Source organism: Notothenia coriiceps, unplaced genomic scaffold (assembly GCF_000735185.1).
Source record: "Notothenia coriiceps isolate Sejong01 unplaced genomic scaffold, NC01 NC01_scaffold00037826, whole genome shotgun sequence".
Taxonomy (NCBI): Eukaryota; Metazoa; Chordata; class Actinopteri; order Perciformes; family Nototheniidae; genus Notothenia; species Notothenia coriiceps.
This window is the reverse complement of record NW_011370527.1, coordinates 94604-116464: the sequence shown is the minus strand read 5'-3', so window position 1 is coordinate 116464 and position 21861 is coordinate 94604. Positions and strand designations below refer to the sequence as shown.

Here is a 21861-nt window from a genome sequence, read left to right as displayed (position 1 = left end):
CGATACTCCCCCCTCCCCTCCCCTGCATGCATTAGAACTACAGAATTCAGATCTATTTGGCAAGCTGTTCAGCCCCCCCCACCCCCTCTACCCAAGTCCTTTTCCCTCGGTTGAAAACACACCTTTCTGTTGGCCGAGGACTCTTTTCTTTAGAGCCCAGGCATGTGAAAGATTTCTAGAAAGGAAGTAAGTGGTGCCTGTATGGAGCTCTCCTTGCTCTCAATGGACCCTGTAGACAATGTTCTTGATATTTGCCCAAACGTCCTCCTGATGCTGCTTTTGTGTGTGGATGTTTGTCTACTGAATTGCGAGCTAACTGTCATTAATCCTTTTACTACGTGACAAGGTTAGATAAAAACAAAAAAAAGGAAATGTAGCAAACCAATCGCAAATTTCAAAAAAAAAAAAATTAATTTACTTACCCATAATAACACACATTTTCCCATTAATGTTTTTATTAACATTGATGCTGAATTAAAATTGTAGGTATGTCTCATTAACTGAAAAGCTATAATCCTCCAAAAGATATTCAGCTCATGCACTGTGTATCAGCAGTCGTTTGTCTAAAAATGTCATCACTAATCAGCCACACATTATGTCTCAATCTTAGTGATAGTAATTAGTAATAATACTAAGTAATTAAGTGATTTCACAGACAAGTAATCTGTAATCATTTTAGATTATACTCCAAGGGATTTGCCAGACATTTTGTTACTTTTCTGTTCTCTGTGTTGCCCATGAATGTCAGTTGGCGTTTAGTCTTGGATTTTGCATGGGAAATCTGACATCTAAAGAGCAGCAAGCGGTTAATTATCATGGAAAGCAGGGCTGTGTGCAGATTGAAGGCCAGATTTATATGCAGCAGCAGCACTGAATAGCGGTTCTCAGCACAGTGCTAATTGTTTGATGGATAGTACAGAGCCATTTGCATTTATATTGTACCCCGTACGCCTCCCACGTATTTAGATCCCATTTTTAACCAACTCCTGACACTGGAGCAACGGTCACAACGATATGCCCAGCAAAAACCTGAAAGACTGTTTAACAGAGGCTGCCGCCCTCACTGCGGTTGGGTTGTTTTATGGGATGGTGAAGATACACAATTATCATTCTACCAACATTTGTATGGCTTTAAAGGTGCATTATTTAGATATATTTGTTTCCAGGTAATTAAGGTAATTCAACACAATCATAAAACACCCAGTTTTACACAGGGGTGTGTGTGGATAGACTTTATACTAACAGATGCACTTAACTTCAAGCACATATAATAGAACTGAATTGTCTTTCATCGCAATTGGAATATCTTTGTTTTGTTTAATGTCAGATAAAATAATTTCAAGATGAAACCTTGGCCTCTGGGAAGTCATAAAAAGCGTTAATAACTACAATTTTCTTGAGTTACCCTACTGATTGATAATTCCAATAAACCTTTGTTGCAGCTCTAAAAATTGTGCTTGTAAATCCTTTTAGTGTGTGTTTATGAGCCGCACTACTGTTAGACTGCTAAGATCTATAGTGAGTGAACAAAAGATAACATTTGTTACACCACATTGTCACAACAGTAAAAAACGATGCATATAATAGCCCAAGTGTGTATGTGGATGAAGGCTGATGTAGCATATTCAACTACTGGCAGCATGTTTACGTTTTTCACTGCAGCAGCATAAGCTCAGCCTTCTGTCTGAGACTATTTAACTATTTTCAATCTATGATCATCGGCGGTAAAATCATGCACACAGCAGTTAACTGTCAGTAGCAGACACATGCCGTGTTACTGATCATGCTGTCTGTAGCTATCTGACTATATGTGGTATATATTATGGTATTCTGTATGAACTGTGCACTCTCCTGTCATTGAAACTGACTGATCTGTGATGTCCTATTGAGAACATTAATCGGCTGACCATGTTTCTTTCTTCGTTCCGAAAGACAAAGATGGTGACTTCTATCATGGCCAACTTTTCTCATGTTATTCACATATGGACACTTAGACATTGTTGTCAGGTTGCATTTTTGTTGATAATGCTTTTCGTATTCATGAGGCTGCACTCACTCCCTCCATATTTACATTTCAATACCCAACAAGGATCTTATGCAACGTGACTGTATCTGATGACACCAATTGACACTATTCATTATTCACTGCTCCCTGCATCACTTTCTCTGCAGAACCACATCATGGTTTCTGCTTACAGCTGCTATACATTTGCTTTACAAGCGCGGACAAACCTGACTCTACCGTGGCCAATTGTAGACAATGCAATTGAAAAATGTAGAGTGTGCACATGTTTTAGAGGGGAAAACAGAACATCCATCATTTCTTTTGTCTATCCAGAAAGACCTCAATTGATTTTGGATCATTGCATAGATATGCAGTTGGCTTCCTTTTGGCACTCAGCATGCTCTGCAGCTCTGCAAAAACGTTGTCTTTGAAATGAAAGCATGTGACAGTTATCTTAGTTTCAGAGATTTCAATCCATGACAGTCGTTTTTCACCGGTCTTTGTAAATAACTTTTTCCTCTGTGAATTTACCCTCATTAACCTTCGTCTTCCGTATGTAACGCTGCTTCTCTTAGTCCCTTGTGTCTCACTATGAGATAATAACACTTTAAAAATAGTCCTCTTATCATGTCTTACTGTTTAGACATCTTCTGTTTATTATCTTCTCGTGCCGGTATATCAAACTATTACAACGGTGGCATTTTCTCTTTTTTTGGCTCCTTCTCCCAGGATTTAGACCTTGACAGATGAACAAGTACAACAGCTTTTCTCTCTGGCGCTGAAACACAATGATAATGCCAGATGTAGCCTATTTAAAAAAGAACAACGCGGTTACATTTTACAGTATGCTTTGTGTGAAAATCCTGTGCACTTAAGGTGGAAACGTTTTGAGGAACATTTGCATCCCACATCATCTGTCATTGGGTAGGGCCTGTTGTTATTTTTTTATTTGAAAAAACTCCTCCGAGTTTCCCATGGCCTCAAAGGTACATCTCATTGCATACCAGCCGATTATTAATGAGGAGGAAGGGCTGTGCAAAGGAGTGAGATGGCCAAAGCCCTGAGCCTAGCGCTTTGGAAACAAAAACAATGCACTTTAAAGAACATTCTTGAAACTTTAGAAAGCTGCTTTTTCTACACACTCACATTTACATAGCAACAAGGATCTTGACCAAAAAGGTAAAAATTAGCAACCCATACAAGCTGCATCTGAAATCTTGGGGGCAGCTGAAGTGCTCTTGCGGCTGCAGAGTGGAAGCATATCCCACCCCCCCGCCCCCGCCCCCCCATGTGGTGAAAGCCCCAAGTCATTAATCACCAGGATCTTTTCAGCTGTCAATACAAACAAAAAGAAACCCCCAAACCCAACAATGGTGTCTTCATTGAGACGTTTTCTTTTAAAGGCAGGGGCAAATATAGTTCACTAGGGATTATTGTTTATTGTTCTGTCTGGCATAGATCTCATACAGTATTCATAAAGAGCTTATATTGTGGAAAAATCCTTGTCTGAACAACGTAGGCATACTGACAGTAAAATCAGTAGTTGATATATTTTTTTCAAAGTGCCACGTTCTTTTATCCACTGTCTTATCCCATTTTGCTTATAGTGAAATACACTTTCAAGTATAGGAGCAAGTAATATGGAATCCTCCGGCATGAGCGATATGGTTCTCAGCTTATGATATGTCACTATTGATGTTTCAATATGACATTGCATTAGGAAGAAGCAGGAACATGGATTATATGGCAGACTTTCCATATGTTCTGCAATTGAGTTTCAAAATCAACAGGGACTAAGCTTTTAATCAAGTCTATATCCACATTGACATTTGCTAATCCAGTTCAATATCTTAACCACGTGAAACGTTTTGGTCTCATGGAGTGATTTCAAACCTGTAGGAGTGAGACAAATACATTATACATTGTTGCGTTGCATTTCTGCTCTGGTACCCTTTCATCAGTTTTAACAGCTTTAAATAGATTACGTTCGTTCATACATGTTACCTTGGGTTACATATCATTTGCCTAAATAGGTTATAAACTATATATATTCAAGCATAATTTTACTTCAATGTTTTGTCCTTCAAGGGAAGAAAATAAAGTATGAAAAATGAATGAATAAAATCTCTCCTCCCTCTATTGATCCTGTACTCGGTGTGCCATTTGACAGTTGTGGTTTTATGTTACAGATTTTAATCATCTCTGGTTCCGTCTAGTCCGAGATTTGTTTGGTCCCTAAATTTGCAACTTGTGATTTGCAGCTTATAAACAACACAATTCATGGAAGGACACCTGCCAGTTTTACAGATGCTTGAGGCCCGACGTTTCTATACAACACATAAAAGGGAATATTTGTGGGAGACTTGCACCGTAAACTTTATAGGTGCAAGATTTGTTCTGCTGTATTTTATTAAATCTAATCTTAGTGGTTCTCCGTGCTCCCCCTGTGTGTGCTGAGCCATGCATACATTGAGGTTGCAAATAAGCATTTGCATTTTATTCCACAGTTACACTTGTGCGTGTGGTCTGTGACTTCTACTTTTGTTTTAATACGTGATCTAGCATTGTACATAATAGACCATATTTGATGACACATTTAAAACTCAGCACAGCTGTCAAGGATTTTTTATATATCAACTATCCTAATTCCCCTTTCTTTTTGCTTTTCCTCTACAGAATCACTCATACTAAACAGGCAGTGTAACCCACATTTGATGTTGAAAATAGTGTGGAGGCAGCCATGGAAGTGAAGGAACGTAGACCCTACCGCTCGCTCACTGCCCGGCAGGACACAGAGCGCCGCTATACCAGCTCCTCTGCAGACAGCGAGGACGGAAAACCCAACCCCAAATCCTACAGCTCCAGCGAAACACTCAAGGCCTTCGACCATGACTCCAGGATGGCCTACGGGAGCCGTGTCAAGGAAATGGTTCATCACGAAGTGGAAGAGTTCAGCCGGCAAGGTGGGTCTCAGCTGTGCCAATATTATGAAATGCTTTAATGTCAATAGAGGAGAATGTCATTTATATCACTACACCTCACCCAGCAGTGCACAAAGACATAAAACAGGCCTGTTATTAGGTTATAGGCATGGTACTGCCTGGTCTCAATATATTCGTCATTGCTTTTTAATGAGGAGTCTCCCGGTAATTCACATTCAGTCGCTGTAGAGGTCACACCACATAGCTGGACTATTAACCAAGGTGGCCAGGAATTGAATTCACCATGCAAGTGTTCAAAACTGCATGGAAGACATGCAAACCTTAACCTATTCCTACAGATGTATAATTGATCGTCAAAGTTCATATCAGATGTGCTTGCACTCTCGAAGAAGCCTTGAATCGAACTGGAGCTCAAGTCTACATTTTATAACTAAATAAATGTGAATATTTCCTGATAGACAGTTTCCTTAAAGTGGTGTACTGAAGGAAAGGACTTTTTTTTTTTCTTGTCTTGGATTTTATTTTCATCAGTTACAGATCAAATCATCAAGGACTGCTTTGCAAGTCTCCTGACTTGCGTGGTAATCCTAATTACCTTAGTGGAAAACTCAGGCGAGGAAATGGAAGACAGATGTCTCAGTTTTCCAATAAAAGATTTACATACAGGAGAGATTGAAATTTGGTATTGGAACATTTTCTATTGTGACAAAAGCCTAATGCAAAGCATCAACTGTATTTACTGAGCTCAAATGTTTAGGATATTGTAGAAACCAGACTCGTATCTTGCATCAGGACACTGACATGAACACATTTGACATTTGAGATATGCTAATGATGCTGTATAGGTGCTTAACTGTAAATAATAAATGTACCTGCATCCTAATTTCCACGAGCATTGCTTGTGGAACCTTTGCCTTTTAATGATTACTGCACCTCTCAAGGGCAGGATATTGCTGTCATCTTTTTTTTCGGTAATGAATACAGTTCATTATGTTGAGTGATGCAGTTAGTAGCAGAATGAATTACCACTGCTTTGTGTTTATTGCTTTGCTGCAGGGGCAGACTTTTCCCTTCGGAACCTCGGCTTTGGAGAGGGCCTCCCGTCCCACGTAGCCACTTACAGGACTGACATGGGAATGCCGCACCGCGAGTACTCAGTCAGTGTGGGCTCAGACGCCGACACCGAGACGGACGGCATCATGTCACCGGAGCATGCAGTCAGGCTATGGGGCCGCAACAACACCAAGTCAGGCCGCAGCTCGTGCCTCTCCAGCAGGGCCAACTCTAATCTGACTCTCACTGACACTGAGCACGACAACACAGAAAACGGTAAGGCTCTTTTTTTCTCTTACATTTTTTTTGCCAGTCCTTATCAGACAAGCTCATTTTACTCTGTGTACTTTGCCATGTGGATTTGATTTTGATGTCTTAGTGGGATAAGGTTGCGAGTAGTACTTCATGCCATGTCTTTGAGAGAAAAAAAGGCTAGGCTGGTCTGGGTGGGTACAGTCTAAGTGATGATTTTGTTGGTTTGGATATTTTTTGTTTTTGACACTGCTCGACTAGATTATACAGCTTGAGTTGCATCTTTTCTTCCTTTGTTAATGTATTGGTGCGTTTTGACCCTCTGGAACAATTTCAGTCCCACCAAACTAAAGTTTTTAATTAAGCTTTTGTTTGTATTTTTAGAATTTGGCAAAAGACCAACATATTTAGGGTTATTTTTATGGAAGAGAAAACAATTAACAGTGTTTCTGCACCGCCAGAAATGTTAAATAACTTTACATCTGTCCTTCATCAATTCATTTTTTTCTTTTGTGGCAGTGTGTGAATCACTGTATGTGTGGACTTAGATAGGAAATGGTTTGGCCGGTTTCTTGGTGAAATCAGTGCCAGGACTTGGGAAGTCAAATGTATTATTCTGTGGCCTGGTGTTTCCCCCTGCGGCCGGATGAGCCTGTGTGTTTGCTCAGAAGGTCACTAGAGCTCAGGGAATATGTAGCTATGAAACACAGCAAGTGCCGAAATATGCCAGAAAATAATAGCAGTTCCTCTTTCAAATTGTAGATCACTGTGCTATAATGTCATGATATTGCATGAAATGCTCTTGGAAGCAGACATAGAATTCGGACACCCAGCTCAGTCCCAGAAGTGCTCACAGTATTTATTGCTAACTCAGTTACAACTTATTAATTTCTTGGATATTGTATACACAGGACAAACATCCTTTGAATCCAGTTCTGTGTGGAGGCACTACCTTACCTCACACCCTGTTTGTGTCCATAATTCCATCTCATTGCTACAAATACCTGCATTTTTGCCAAGATAGCTTCTTTTCCTGTATTTTGATCAGAAGGTGCTATGTGATGGAATTTGGTTCCTTTTTCACATACAGAGTTTAACACAAAACTAAATCATTCATTTTAACTGGCAGATTTATGATACTGTTCCCAGGACACTTCACAGATAGAGGAACTCATCAAGGGGCTAGCGGCAACATTCTAATTGCCCCTGCACAGCCTTGGCGAGAACCTTGTGAATAGTTTTGCATTTCAGAGTGTGTCACATTATGTATTAGCTCCTTATTATAACTGACAGAAATTACTCTTGGAAGTGGAATCCATTTGCCCGAAATGACTCAGGGAGAGAACCTGGCCTCCCTCTGCTTGATCATATGAGATGCAAGAGGACTTAAAATGTGGCTGTACTGTACATAATTAACGAGAATCTCCTTGGATGGCTGTTTAGGGCTTGGTACGCTGGAATGTATTCCACCCGTTGCTGCAGCATCATGCTTCATCTGCGAGACGCAATCGAGATTCTAAGTAGCTTTTTATTCAACTCACCCAAGCAGAAAGAGCACTTGTATTCAGCATTTAATTTAGTAATGCCTGATAACATACAATTTATATATGGCAAGTTAATTAAAATCCATCGAGCAGGCATTGCTGTGCTTGTGTGTGCTTTAATCTCTTTAAATCAACAAACCATTTGCTCTGCTTTAATGTATTCAAGCCGCCGGGCAGTTCTCCCCCTCTTCACATGTGACTTACTTGACCCTGGTTTTAATGCATGCAAATAAGCGATTGCGATTTCAGAAACATTTTCTTAAGCTCAAGTGATTCTGAGGCAGGATGCTGATAATGACAAGGTATACTCAGATTAATTGCAGCTGTGATGTGATAATACAATTATGTATTTTGTGTCCAACCTACTTCATTAATGGTAGTGACTGATCACTTACATTTTTTTTTTTTTGAGTTTTGTAATTACGCAATTATGTGCAGGGGATTGTTAATGCCAGTACATGTGTGTCATGTCGACATGGCTGATAGATTTGCAGGCTACGCGGATGCCCTGTCTATAAAGAAAAATACATTACACAATCTATTAAAAATATAAATAAATAAAATAAATGTATTTGATAATAATAATAATAATTTGCATGTTATTAGTCCTGCTGGGGAAGATTGATTTTTACTCTGTTGGTCTTTTCACAATTGTCACACACATACCTGAATAACATGCCTACGAAGCACCATGAGACATGCATTAATGTAGAGAGATGTCAGAGTGATGGTGCTGTATCACAGTGCCCAGAACAGTGAAGGTGGTTGCCTTGCTCAAGGGCACCTCCCAGTCCCCGCCCCTCTACCGACTGCATGGTGCTATATTTGAACCGGCTCCCCTCCAATTCCTAACCCCCCACAAGAGACTGATAACAGCACTTGTGTATGGGCTGGTTAGCGTTTAAAGTGCATTCATGCAGTGTGTACAGGTATGCGTGTCTCCTAATCAGCATTCCTATAGTCCCTGGGGAGCCCCTCGAGGACCCCTCCAGCAGCGATGACTACTGAGTCACTGCACATCCTACTGAGGCTGAGCAGCCCAACACGCTGCGTTTGGGAGAAGACTGCTGCTCTCTGGTTTTACCCTTATACATCTTATCCAGATGTGTGCTCTAATCCCAACCTTCCCCCTCTGCCATGGATAGAAGATTACATTTTTGTAACCATAAGAACGGACAAAGCAGATAGCTAGGATTGCCTGCTGAGTGACTGTTGTTGTTCATGTGTTCCATAACCTGCGGAGAAATATAATGTGTCACAGGCCTACACAGTTCCTGTTGATGGAAAAGTGATTTGTGTGACTGACACGGGTATTTTTCTACAAACAAAAGGTAATTTACGGTGGCCCTGAAGTGCAAGACACCACAGCATTTCACAAAACACAACAGCATTTCATAAAGCACAACAGCATTTCATAAAGCACAACAGCATTTCAGAAAACGCCACAGCATTTCAGAAAACGCCACAGCATTTCAGAAAACGTCACAGCATTTCAGAAAACGCCACAGCATTTCACAACACACCACAGCATTTCACAAAACACTACAGCATTTCAGAAAACGCCGCAGCATTTCACAAAACACTACAACATTTCACAAAACACTACAGCATTTCACAACACACCACAGCATTTCACAAAACACTACAACATTTCACAAAACGCCACAGCATTAACAAAACACTACAGAATTTCACAACACACTATAGCATTTCACAAAACGCCACAGCATTTAACAAAACGCCACAGCATTTAACAAAACGCCACAGCATTTAACAAAACGCCACAGCATTTCAGAAAACGCTACAGCATTTCAGAAAACGCTACAGCATTTCAGAAAACACCACAGCATTTCAGAAAACGCTACAGCATTTCAGAAAACACCACAGCATTTCAGAAAACACCACAGCATTTCACATTGGACAGAAAAGGTATTCCTTAGGGAGAACACTTCTTGTTTGTGATTGGACAGAGTCAGCCAGAGAAGCTCTGCTGTGATTGGCTGTTTTTGCTGCCAGTCAAGAAATGACGCTTCGTGATTGGTCAGCACCCAGCAACATGTCCCAACACTGATCGATCCGATTCCGGCGCGTCTTGTTTGAATGACAGGAGTAAACACGGCTGACAGCCGTGGTGAAACTCAAGTGATTAGAGCATTGCGAAAAAAACATGAATTAATGCTTTATTAATTGTTTTTACTCCTGTCATTCAAACAAGACGCGCTGGAGAGGGAGCGGGGCGTATCTCCAAGTAAATCCTATGGGAGATACCAACTACAACTAAATGAACATATTTGACCGTGATTTAATTGTAATACACGTTTCAAAATGATGCCGAAGCAACTATATACTGATATCGCTTAGTAAAAACCATGAATTAATGCTTTGACAAGTGCACAGACAAGACAGCAGGCGAAAAAACCTTTTAAAATGCGTGTTTTCTGAATGGAATCGGATCCATCAGGCTAAACTAACCTCTAGCTGCTCCGTACACACTCACAACAGCGTCATACAGACAAAAATAAAACAGTGACTGTATTCGCCATGACATATACAGTCTGTGGTTTGTACATGTTTAACTTTTGTCCAGTTTCTGAACAGATATGAGGAGCTGTGAGCTCTGAGTGTGTGCTGCTAACAGCTAACGGTTGGGACCATGGTTGGGACATATTGCGCTGTCGGGCGTTGACCAATCACGAAGCGTAATTTCTTGACTGGCAGCAAAAACAACCAATCACAGCAGTGCTTCTCTGGATGGCTCTGTCCAATCAAAAACAAGAGGTGTTCTCCCTAAAGGAATACCCTTTCCGTCCAATGTGAAATGCTGTGGTGTTTTGTTAAATGCTGTAGCGTTTTGTGAAATGCTGTAGCATTTTGTGAAATGCTGTGGTGTTTAGTGAAATGCTGTGGTGTCTTGCATTTCAGGGCCACCGTAGTAATTAGTTCCAGTGGGCGGTTAGTTGTCTCCTGGTTTGGCTTTTCCTTTTCCTACATCCTCCTGGGAGAGCTGTTCTAAATTGATTAAGGATATATAGCTTATTTTTCAACCGTTGATCTCTATCTAAAGTGTGATTCCTGCATTCTCATATTATTCAGAGCAAAGTAGTTTTATTTTAATAAGTCTTTTTAAGAATACATTTTCTTTATGCCAATGAAAGTCACACAGTACGGGACTGTGATATTTAGTTTATGGAGTTAATGCTCATTACTCAAACACTGGTAGCTGTTCTGTAGGCATTGCTTCAGGGCAAAGCCTTTAGCAACTCCAGTGAAAGAATCTTGTTAAAATGTCCTTACACAACCTTTCAAGTGCAGTTTGATTATCTGCAGTACTCAGAACTGCTGGAGGATTCTTTTGAGATCTCCACCCACTTCAGAATTAATCAAATCGACTTTTATTTTTGTAAAACTACTTGGAATTTTATGAAACAGCCTTGACATTCTGGCTTTACTTTAACTACAGTACAACAAAATCATCACTTTGGTTCCGGTATTACCATCAGTATTACTACTACTATGACTGCTATTATTATTAGTAGAAATGACCTGCTTTTTAAAGTGCTTTTATGTGCTTTTCAAACAGAATATGAAATAAAAACAGCCAATATTGCAATTTAAGAAGTCCCGATGTTACCTCTTCATCACATCTGAAGTGTATAATGGTACATAACAAGCATATTGGCAATTGACAAGTGCTGGACACAGATCCAGCTGTTTAGCCTGATTCAGAAAAGTTTTCTGAAATGTCTTGCTCCTGCACTTTGACTGAGCTGAAGAGTTGGTATTAAAGTGGGTTGGATGTAACAAACCTACAAATGAAAATGTCCTATTTCATTTTGAGAAGTGGACCAATTTCATATTTTAGTTTTTGTATTTTACCTTTATTTTATCAGGATGGGTCTCATTGAGATAAAAAAAGTCCTGGCCCAAGATAGGTAGCAGCACAGTTACAGACAATTTTAAAACACACTATCACAACACAATCATACAACCGCATTTTATAATTTCTCCTAAACTGAAATAAGCAGTAGAAAACAAAGAAAACAAAAACTATAACAAATATTTAACATACAGTAGTATTTACTTTTTTATATTCATGCTGTCTGCTTGATGAGTAGTTTAGAATACTGTGTTAGAAAAGTTTTGTCTCACTGAGCAAGTATGGGAACAACACACTTGTGAGGCTCCCTCCACTGACGATTTGAAGTAGCAAGCAAAAATATCCTTGAAGATGAATGATGGTCGGGATTCTTAATATAATTCTGTTATTTGTTCTACATGATTAAATACGAGTCATCAATCAGCATTTTTACCTTCAAAGCGCAGTGGTTAATGTGCTGATGTGATCATGCTGTTAGCCGGGGTTGGAGCAATATGAATTGATGTTGAGCTGTCAGATGAAAAGCCAAATCTTTTCATGTGGATTTACCATGCTATGCCATGTTCTGCATTTCCATACAAAGCTGTCCAGATTACTTTTTTTTTTGCTCTTGATGCTTCTGATGAACCTTACATTTTCGTAATGAGATTTAAAGTGCCTTACTCAGGTTGTGGTATGTTAATGAAGCCGGTGTTATTTGCACATAATTACACAGTTCCTAAATGTGCAATTATGAATAATAACTATGAAGTAGTATTCTATGAAAAAAGATAAACTCCAATTTCTGCGATTCCTTTCTTCTAATCTTGGTCACAACCAATACTACTATTATGACTAGGGTTACAAATAAAAACAAATGTATTACAATCATAGAAATGGCATTGCTTTTCTTAACTGAGTTTAAAAACAGACTTCTAAACCAAAAACTCTCAAGGGAAATTCAAACCCCTCACTGACAATGATGTATTCCCTCGCTCGCAGCATCAGATATTTGTTGAAAGGTTCAAAACTCTGGGGAAACTTTGAACTGTGAGAGGTTGAGGTTAAGAGCTCCAGGGCCGCGCTTAGGTTCTGAATCTTTGAACATACCAAGACTGTCTTTGAGGGACAGGTCTTCCCCGTACACGTCACACCTCCAAAAGACTGAGGGGCTTTGAAATGTCTCATAAATTTGAACGTCATTCTTATTTGCCCCAGCCACATTTCCCCTGCATAGAAAGGCACCTACTACGAATGATGGTCCAGTCCAATGTAGAGTATTTAATATAAACAACCTAATTTCATTATTGGTCTTTTTGTTTTTGTGAAATTGACCCAGGCAAGGAAAACCCAGTGTGTGACTACAACATTAACGAACATTCCTCTGCACCTCCTCCTCTACAGTCCAGTAACAAATCAATGTTTTCTAGTTGGGAAGTGTTGGTCATTTTTCACTGGAGTACAGATGAGATACGACGGATGAATACAAATGTAAGAAATAGACCTTCTGGGTAATGATTCTAGTAATATCTTATAGTAACAACATAACAAGTAGCATGCCCATTAATCTTGCACCTCATAAATTGTGCATCCTGAAATACCAATGCTGTTGGCCACATCCTCCTGAAGTGAATCAGCACATTTCTTTGATATACACTTCGGTTTTAAGATGTGTTTTTATCTTTGAACTGATTCCCCGCAGCTTTGCCCCCACGCTGGGAGCCTGTGGGGGGGAGTGGAATCAGACGTCCAATTAGACAAGAAGTTTCCTGTATTACAGGGCAGGATTCATTAGGGCATGTTTTACAGCAGTGTGGTAGGACCACAGAGATGGAGTTTCTTATCGTGACCTTGGAACCGAAGTGGCACATTTGCATGTTTTCGCTCACACACTCATGATACGGCACATCTGCAGAGCAGGCAGGAAAAACAATGATAATATGTGAGAGCAAGCAATATTTTTAAAAGTTCATGATTGTTCTTCTCTTATGGTTATCAAAGCCTTTCTCTTTTCGGTCATTTTTGTTTTTATATAGACAAAGACATGTATTTGTCTTATTTATTATTATGAAAAGAAAAACATTTATTATGATTTGACATGAAACCTAACTGCGCATTCCAACTTTGTGCAAAATGAAAATAAACAAATGAAACATTTAAAAAACATATTGTAAGTGCTGGCTTACCAGTCTATATATATTATAATAATATAATAATAATAAAATATATAATAATATAATATATATATTGATTAATCTTGGCTGCCCTACAGGTTTTTAGTATGAATCACATTCTCTGCTTGTAATTCTCTGTATACAGAATATTCTGTAAGATCAGTTATATATAATGGCAGTACTTACATTAAGATCAATCTGCTAGTGTATGTGTTGCAGGAAGCAACATTGAAAAGAAACAGGTGGAAATTTGGGAATGTATGCACAATACTCTCTATACCTGCCTATTTGTAACAACTAATGTATGACACCTAAATGGAAATCATTTCCCGGTATCTGTAAAAAAGCTGTTAATAAATGATGTATTCTTTGACTATTTCCTTCCAAATTATAGGTTGAATTTTGAAATGCATTCTTTATTGTCACAGCGGATTTGTATTCATTTTACAATGCAACTTTTCATTTAAAATAACTAAGATCAAAGAGTATATCAGTAAGAGCTATTTATGCATACACTAATTTGCTCTCAAGACATGTTTTTAATATTCATTTATCTGTTAAGTTATGAAAGAAGTGGCAAATGTGCTCAGAATGTTGTGTTTTAAATAACCAGAGAAGCAATTACACCATTTATACATTTGGATTTCTGTAGAGACAAATATAATCGCTTTTGTAAAACACTGGTACTTTAATGCATCATTGCCTTTTGGCATCTTTGCTAGGGACTCTGAGACTGTGATCATTTTCTTCGGGGGGAAAGTGTTTTCTGTAATATTGGTATTTGTAATTTCACTGTGTCCACATCGAGCAGAACATGGAAGCTTGTTCTGAGTCATAGCAGCAGAATATCAGGCAAAATGATGCTTCAAAGAAATCACTAGTGGTTTCCACAGCTCACAGCCTCGCTCATTTCCACCCCCACTATTTCTTGTGAAGTTATTTATTTGTTTACTTTTTTGGCAGAGTCTCGGCTCAGATCATGGATTAGTGGAGATATTCTCTGGCTCATTTGCAGGCTAATTTGCTGGGTTTTAGAGGCCCTTGTGGACAGTTTTGGCCTGTTATCTGTGGAGTTGCATGCCCGCTCCCTGCCAGTTCCTCTGACAGTCTAAACCAACAGCACATCGGGGCCCATCTTACCACAGAGGCTCCGGGGCCTCAGTGCAGCTCAAAGCACGACATGGAGCAGGATGAGCCGTCCTCCATGGAGGATCATCCTAACCCAGTCTCACAACTTCTGTCCCAGCAAGGCTCATAATGCATACAGCCAATTATCTATGTTTGTGTTATACTAATGTATGTTGAGAAAGTACATTCACTGCTTAGAGCAGGATACAACTAGCAAGGCATATGTTTCATATTCTTTATCTGTATCGATGCATATACTAAAGAGATCGCATATCAGCCAGATTCATTCTTCCCACATAAATACAGATTCTTCGTAAACAAGTATTTATTATTTACAACACTATAATACATATTTTTAACAACTCTAAAAAACATTAACAAACACTTCCACTTGTACAGTATGAACAGTTGTGTAGTTAAGAGTCCATTTCTACATTTTTTAGGTACATTTTATTGTTATATGTAGAAGTAAAATGTATTTGTATTGTTAATATCATTGCTGTCACAATTATTATGTTATTATTATATTTATTCTAAGTAATGCACATAATACTAAGAATTATGGATTTGTATCCCCTCATAACCCATTGCATGAGCACACATTACAAGACACAATAGTATCATGTCTTATCACATCAAACTGATCATCTCTTACCATATTTCCTTTTTAAGCGTTTTGCAAACATTGTGTGTCATCGTCTTGCACTAAAACGCCAGATTGCTCAGAACAACCAGTTATCTCTGCTGAAAGCAATTAGCGTTTTTTATTAGGGCCATGGAAGCAGAGATCATAACATCGGCTTTCCTACTGTGAGAGAGAAATAATTAAACTTCCATACTAAGATTCTCTCCTTACTAGTTATCCTCTGATAACTATACACCACTGATACCAATCCAGGTTCACGACTTATAGGCTTGCTAAATGAAATAAAGAGATTACCGGTAGTTAGTTAACAGCTCTATAATGTAAATGCTTAAACTCTATTTGGCAACGTAATCTTCCCAAATTATAATATTTACATAAATACATGTGAAAACCTATTTTTAATCATTGTTGTACACATTATCTTTGTATTTGCAGAATATTAAAATGTATTAAAGTACAAATAATTAAAACTACACGCATAATGAGAACATCAAAGTGTGTGCATGAAAACACACAGATGACAGTTATCTATATTTCTTTACTTGAGAATAAGAACCTTAAAACACATACAATGAACAGAATAGTGTCTGTTTTATTTCTATACTAAATAATACATATTTTGCAACATAAGAAGAATAGGGATGTAGCACACGTCAGATTTCCACACACATTAAGATCCTGCAGTTCTTAAACCGTGTTGTACTGGCCGGCTCAGATTCCCCCTGGATTTCTCCTCTCCCAGTGAAACAGCTAGGCACGGTAATATTTCACAGAATGTGCATGTTGAATAAAATAGCTCAGGACATAAACTTTAGATTTCTCCCCTTTTTTGCTTTCACCGGTTCCCCTAAAGTACTGCTGTCACACTGAAAACACAAGTCTTATCTCAGCTGTGAGAATTGCCAGCCTCTGCAGCGGGTCACACTCTCTGTGTCTTCAAACCTCCGTGCTGGCACTGAGTGAAAGACCACATTATGGGATAGAGAAACTTTGAGCTATTCAAAACATTTAAACTGACTTATTACTAGCAGAGCACTTAAACTGGTGTACAATCAGTTGGATGTGTAACAGTTTAAGCACTTTTATTCAGTGCCAATTGTCCAGGAACATTTCCAAAGACTGGCAAACGAGGCTGTGTTTTTTTTCAAATGTCAAGTGAAACAACTTCATTCTGAAAATAGAAGATAAGGGAACTTCTGTCTGTCAGATAAACAGTTAAATAACATACATGCATTCCTGACCCTGGAAGTGAGGAGAAAGGCATTTTCTTTTCTTGACATCGTTTGAATTACATTTTTCAACAGCCTTACAATTGTTTGTTTTCAAGTCTGATCGATGACCCTGATGTCCCTGATTTCCCTAAAGTCTCCGGAGTAATTTTGGCTTTGCTGAAGTTTAAAAGTATTATCTCTGTATATTTCACCGAGCAAGAGGCTGCAGGTTACAGCTTGTTAGCGTGCCACAAATTGGATGCTTGGCTTTTTCGATTTTGTCCGAGACTTGAATGTTGTGATTCTGTAATTGTTGCCATTGTAATGGATCACATTGTCTTTTTGATGTCAATATTGCTGGAAAGAAAATAAAAGAAAGATACTCCACCCTTATTTAGCTTAAGACTAATCCTGTAAAGATGTATTGAAAACGTTTTGAAAACTTGAATAGTTACAATTGCATAGCTATACAAAGTGATTTAATTAAGGGCTGGAAAATGCTAATGAGCAATAATTTATTCTTTCATTTGTTGCGTCTCTATTTTACAGGGTGGTCCCATGAGAGATGTTGACTGTTGCGTGGGTGCCCTGTGTACACAGTACAATAAAGCAGAAGTCTTACATGCTGCATTTACGAGTGCAAACAAGACCAGCAAGATATATATTAAAACATGAAAAGGCATAATTAAAATGTAATATGAAAAAGGATAAAAGTGGGATAAAAATGATTTATTCTGGCTTGCCCACACTGTGCACATCCAAGAGGATTGTAAAATAATATAGCATTTTTAATGACAGAAAACAACAACTTTGATTAGTCTCTCTGATAGGCAGACTACAATCCTTTCTAGGCATTCAGGAAAAATGCTTTTAACAAATATGCATTTGTTTGTTTAAAAAGACAACATTTTGTATAATGCGTGACAATGCACACCACAGCTGGAGGGGAATGAACAAAGAATTGAAAATGGATCAGGCTTCATACAGCTGCTAACAATCAATTCAAATTGATCGGCCTCAATCGTGATCCTGCAGATCAGCTCAGGACATCCCGAGCACAGCTTTTATTTAGAAAAAGAGCCAAGATATTGAAACAAATTGGATGAATTTGATCGACTGAAGTCATACATATATCTGCAGAGGGATACATTGTTTACCAGGACTGTCCAATTTATCTTTTGAATACTGTTTATAAAATAGTGAATGAAGCATATTGTTGCTTGCGACTACTGTCACCATTAATACAATTGTTAAAGAATGAATGTCTAGGGTTCAGCAATAAAAATATATTTATTTCAAATGGGCTCTCTGATTTAGCCCTGGTCTCAGTTTGGATGTTCACGTTGCCTCCCAACTCCAGTTGCTATGACATCCACCCCAGGCAACTTGATTTCTACTTAACAACTCAATGGAAATCTAAAATTGAAATTGGCTCACCTCATTCTGACTAAATCTTCTACAATTACACTCCGGGAAAGGTATTTTCTGTCTTCATATGATACTTTTTTGCTATTATATTCCTGCCACTCCGACTGTGTTAAATGCTTATTTATTCAGCTAATACATTTCAGAAAGGAGAATTAAGAGATTTTCAAATGTTAATACTAACAAGATTGCTATTTATTGCCCAGCCTTATCTTACCATTCTGTTCTTAAACTACCTCTATAATAAACACAGTTAATTTGCTCTTTTGTAAACTCTCAGTGGCTTTAGTTGACCATGGTATGAATGATATAAACACTTCGAAAACACAATCCTCTTGATAGCATGTACAGTATTTTAGATAAGCCTTTGAACTGTCACACACTCAGCGAGAGCTGGGAGGCAAACACAAATCAATTCTTTAATACGGACAAACTGTCTGAAATGAAAAAACAGTGGGCTTTTATATAAGTTATCTGGAGAGCACGGCGAGAAGAGAAAATGGTTTTAGAATAGAAGTATGCACCTTTAGCTTGAAAGTATATTACTATGCAAATCTGCCTTAATAAACAAATGTGGCAGTACAGAAGAAAGTTTGGAAAGTCTGAAGGATTTAACTTTTTTTAAGGTTGTGCTTAAACTCTTTACTGTCTCTTTATTGGATATGTTTCTGTTTCTTATGGGTATACTTTAGAGTTTTATTAGGCCAGATCTAGAGTGCGCTGAGGAATGACAGGACAGGGATGGTGCCATCTTTGTTCAGCAAGGCCCCAGGCAAGCCACATGTAACCCTAATGAGTCGCTTACAATTTCAGGCTCCGCTTGCTCTCAAACACCAAAAGTAAACTTTTGTCTTTTCCCCCTCACTATTCGGGAACCTTAAGAGGATTGTGGGGTCATTATTTATTCATGCCATTGTGTTTATTCACCAGCCTCTGTGTGTAACGGGAGAGGGAATAGAGCAGCTAGCGCAGACGGAGTAAAGCTGATAATTATCCTCTATTAGCATTGTTTTTTCAGCCAAGCTTTAAGTCGGCTCAGTTGATGATCGAGCTATGATAGAGGTCCAGAAACAGATTACCATGTGCACATCTTTGAAGTCTGGAATCCTCTGCAGAGGACTTGCCAGAGGGGTGTGGATGAATTTATAAGCCTGGGCCTGTTTTTCTTGGCTGTTAGAGAAGATATGCTGTCACCATGTCAGTAACAAACACTTGTGTTGACCAGAAGATCCTTAAGAGCAGCTATCACATGCCTGCAGCATGTTGTTAACAGCTAGAGGTGAGGAGATCGGAACCTTTACATTTTTATCCCAGAACAAAGAAAGCCCCAGGGAGCCTGCATGGAGGGATTTAGCAATGTCAGAGCACATTGAGTCAGAAGACTAGTGACGTAGAAAGACATTTTAACTTGGAATATAAACACTAAGGAGGATTGAAAATGGATGAATTGGTTATTAGTTCCAAAAGAACTGTTAGAAAACATTGTGTTCTCCCATTGAATTGGTCGTCCATGTGTATTTATTCTGGGTAATACTTAAACAGTTGCTGCTCGTGGACTTTTCTTTGAAGGGTTAGTGCAGCAGTAGTACATTTATCCTCCCACAGAAGAAAGTTGAGTTGGTTTCCAGTCTGATTATGTCTTGTGTTTGTCACAGAGAAGTCGTAACAGATGGCGTGCTTCGGCGTGATTGCAGGGCACACTGTTTCTCCAACACACAGAAATAGAGTGGACTGGATGGATGAGAGTGGCATAAGCCAGGCCGGGCTGTGTGTGGAGGATGATCTGGGGAGTGTGCTTTCTCTCGTCTCAGCCACTCTTGATGCATTTCATCTTCCTAGGTGATACTCTACAAAGCCACCGGCATCAGTACTAGTGGTTGGATATTTTCCTCCTCCATGCTGAGGAGGAGTGTGGGTTAGAGAGGTTTGATCTATCTGTGGCTCATGGTCTGTGAGCATCAACAACGTTTATGGGAGTGGTGATAACTGCTTATTTGATATTAATAACTTATTTACAACTATTTCTAACATCCAAACGGATCTGCTGGCAAGGTTTTGCAAAGTCTGCATTAATGACCAATGATTTGTTTTGCCTGTTTTCTGAATGTATTCAAACCCTCCATTTGTAATTTGGCATTCAATATCTCTTAAAGAGCGTATGGAGTTGTAAGTAATGGATGCTGGGTTTAGAGTGCTGATAGAAATGTTGTGCCTTCTGTGGTAATGCTTTTTTATCACACAAATATCATTTCCATTTTCTCAGTAATGGTCATGTCTATAAAAAAAAACATTTATGGGTATTTACAATTTGTTTTCAACCTTATTATGCATTATGTTCACTCTCCGTTATTATAGTATTGATTCCTAGCAGGTTAACGCCACCGTCAGAGTATTTTTATTATTTTTCCAATGTTGGTTCATAAAAGCTCTTTTCCCATTTCCTCTGCAAATGTGTCAGTGTCCGTTTGCGTTGTTCTTGTTGTGTAGTTCAGCGTTGGGTGTTAGACTAGTAGTGTAGTGCCCTGCACAATTACAGTTTCCCTGAAAAACTAATAAAACTGCATCACCTGGGGAAATCATGGTAATCTTGCAGCAGGCATGCTTTTAGCATAGCCTTGGGTAGACGTGTAAAACCAACAAATATCTTGATTTTGCTTAATTAAAAAGTGAAAATCCAAACTCTGCAGATGACACATATAATTAAAAGGCAGGGTATCTCTTGCATTTGCAGCGTTAGGCTTATGACTTTTTCAAAACTGTCCCTCTGAGCTTTGTCTCATTTTATTTATTTTTTTGTGAGATGAGGTCACCTATCAAATGGTAATTTCATAAAAGGCTAGTTATGGCTTACAGCTGTGCAATAGAAAACAATTATGTCAATTTGGGAATGATAATGCAACAATTAAAATGAAGCAATCTTGTTTGTACTGCCTGGAGAGATCTGATATGTATAATTATTACCGGAACACATACAGCTATAACTTGTGATGACAAAACATAGCAGTCAATTAGAACATGACATTTATCTTATAAATATCTGGCAATATAGTGACTTTAGATCATTTTACAGCATAATTTCCTTTTTGTTAAGCCTCATAATGATAACTTATAGTCTGATATGTAAATCCTTTTGAAGTCCTTTTCCTGTATTGATCATATGCCCTCAGGTAATATCTTACAAAGAGTGGGAAAAGTATGCTCTGAGCCAAATGTAAAGGCATTAAATGATATTTGTACTGGATAGTTGAACATGTTTTGTCTAACACTAAGGAGACCTTCAGATGTATAGTCACTCAGTTTCTGTGTAGTTGTTTTGGCAGAAGTGTTATTATATTTTTTGTTCAACTGTTTTATATATTTCAAATTCCAGGCTCATAGTTCAAAACATCATGTACAACATTGAGTGACTTAAACCAACCCAGTTGAGATACGCTGTGTTTATATTCTAATATAGTCCTATTGGCTGTCCTGTTGGGCTAGATAACCAGTACTATCTCAAAACTGAGGATTACAACTTCGAAAATGTTTCTTGAAATTTGTCTGAAACATTATTTAAAGATAAAAAACAGATGAGAACCATTAAATGAAATACCTGAAAATTCATGTGACTAAATGTACTACATAA

The 21861-nt window shown here is 38.5% G+C and overlaps 1 protein-coding gene across 1 annotated transcript in view; it reads left to right on the top strand.

The window, feature by feature from the left end:
* Positions 1 to 21861, top strand: part of tenm4 (teneurin transmembrane protein 4) — a 129978-nt gene that overhangs the window by 15337 nt on the left and 92780 nt on the right. The window contains exons 3-4 of the mRNA XM_010797349.1: positions 4682 to 4968; positions 6004 to 6276. Coding sequence (XP_010795651.1) covers positions 4746 to 4968; positions 6004 to 6276 — 496 coding nt within the window. The 5' untranslated portion in view covers positions 4682 to 4745. The remainder of the gene's footprint in view (positions 1 to 4681; positions 4969 to 6003; positions 6277 to 21861) is intronic.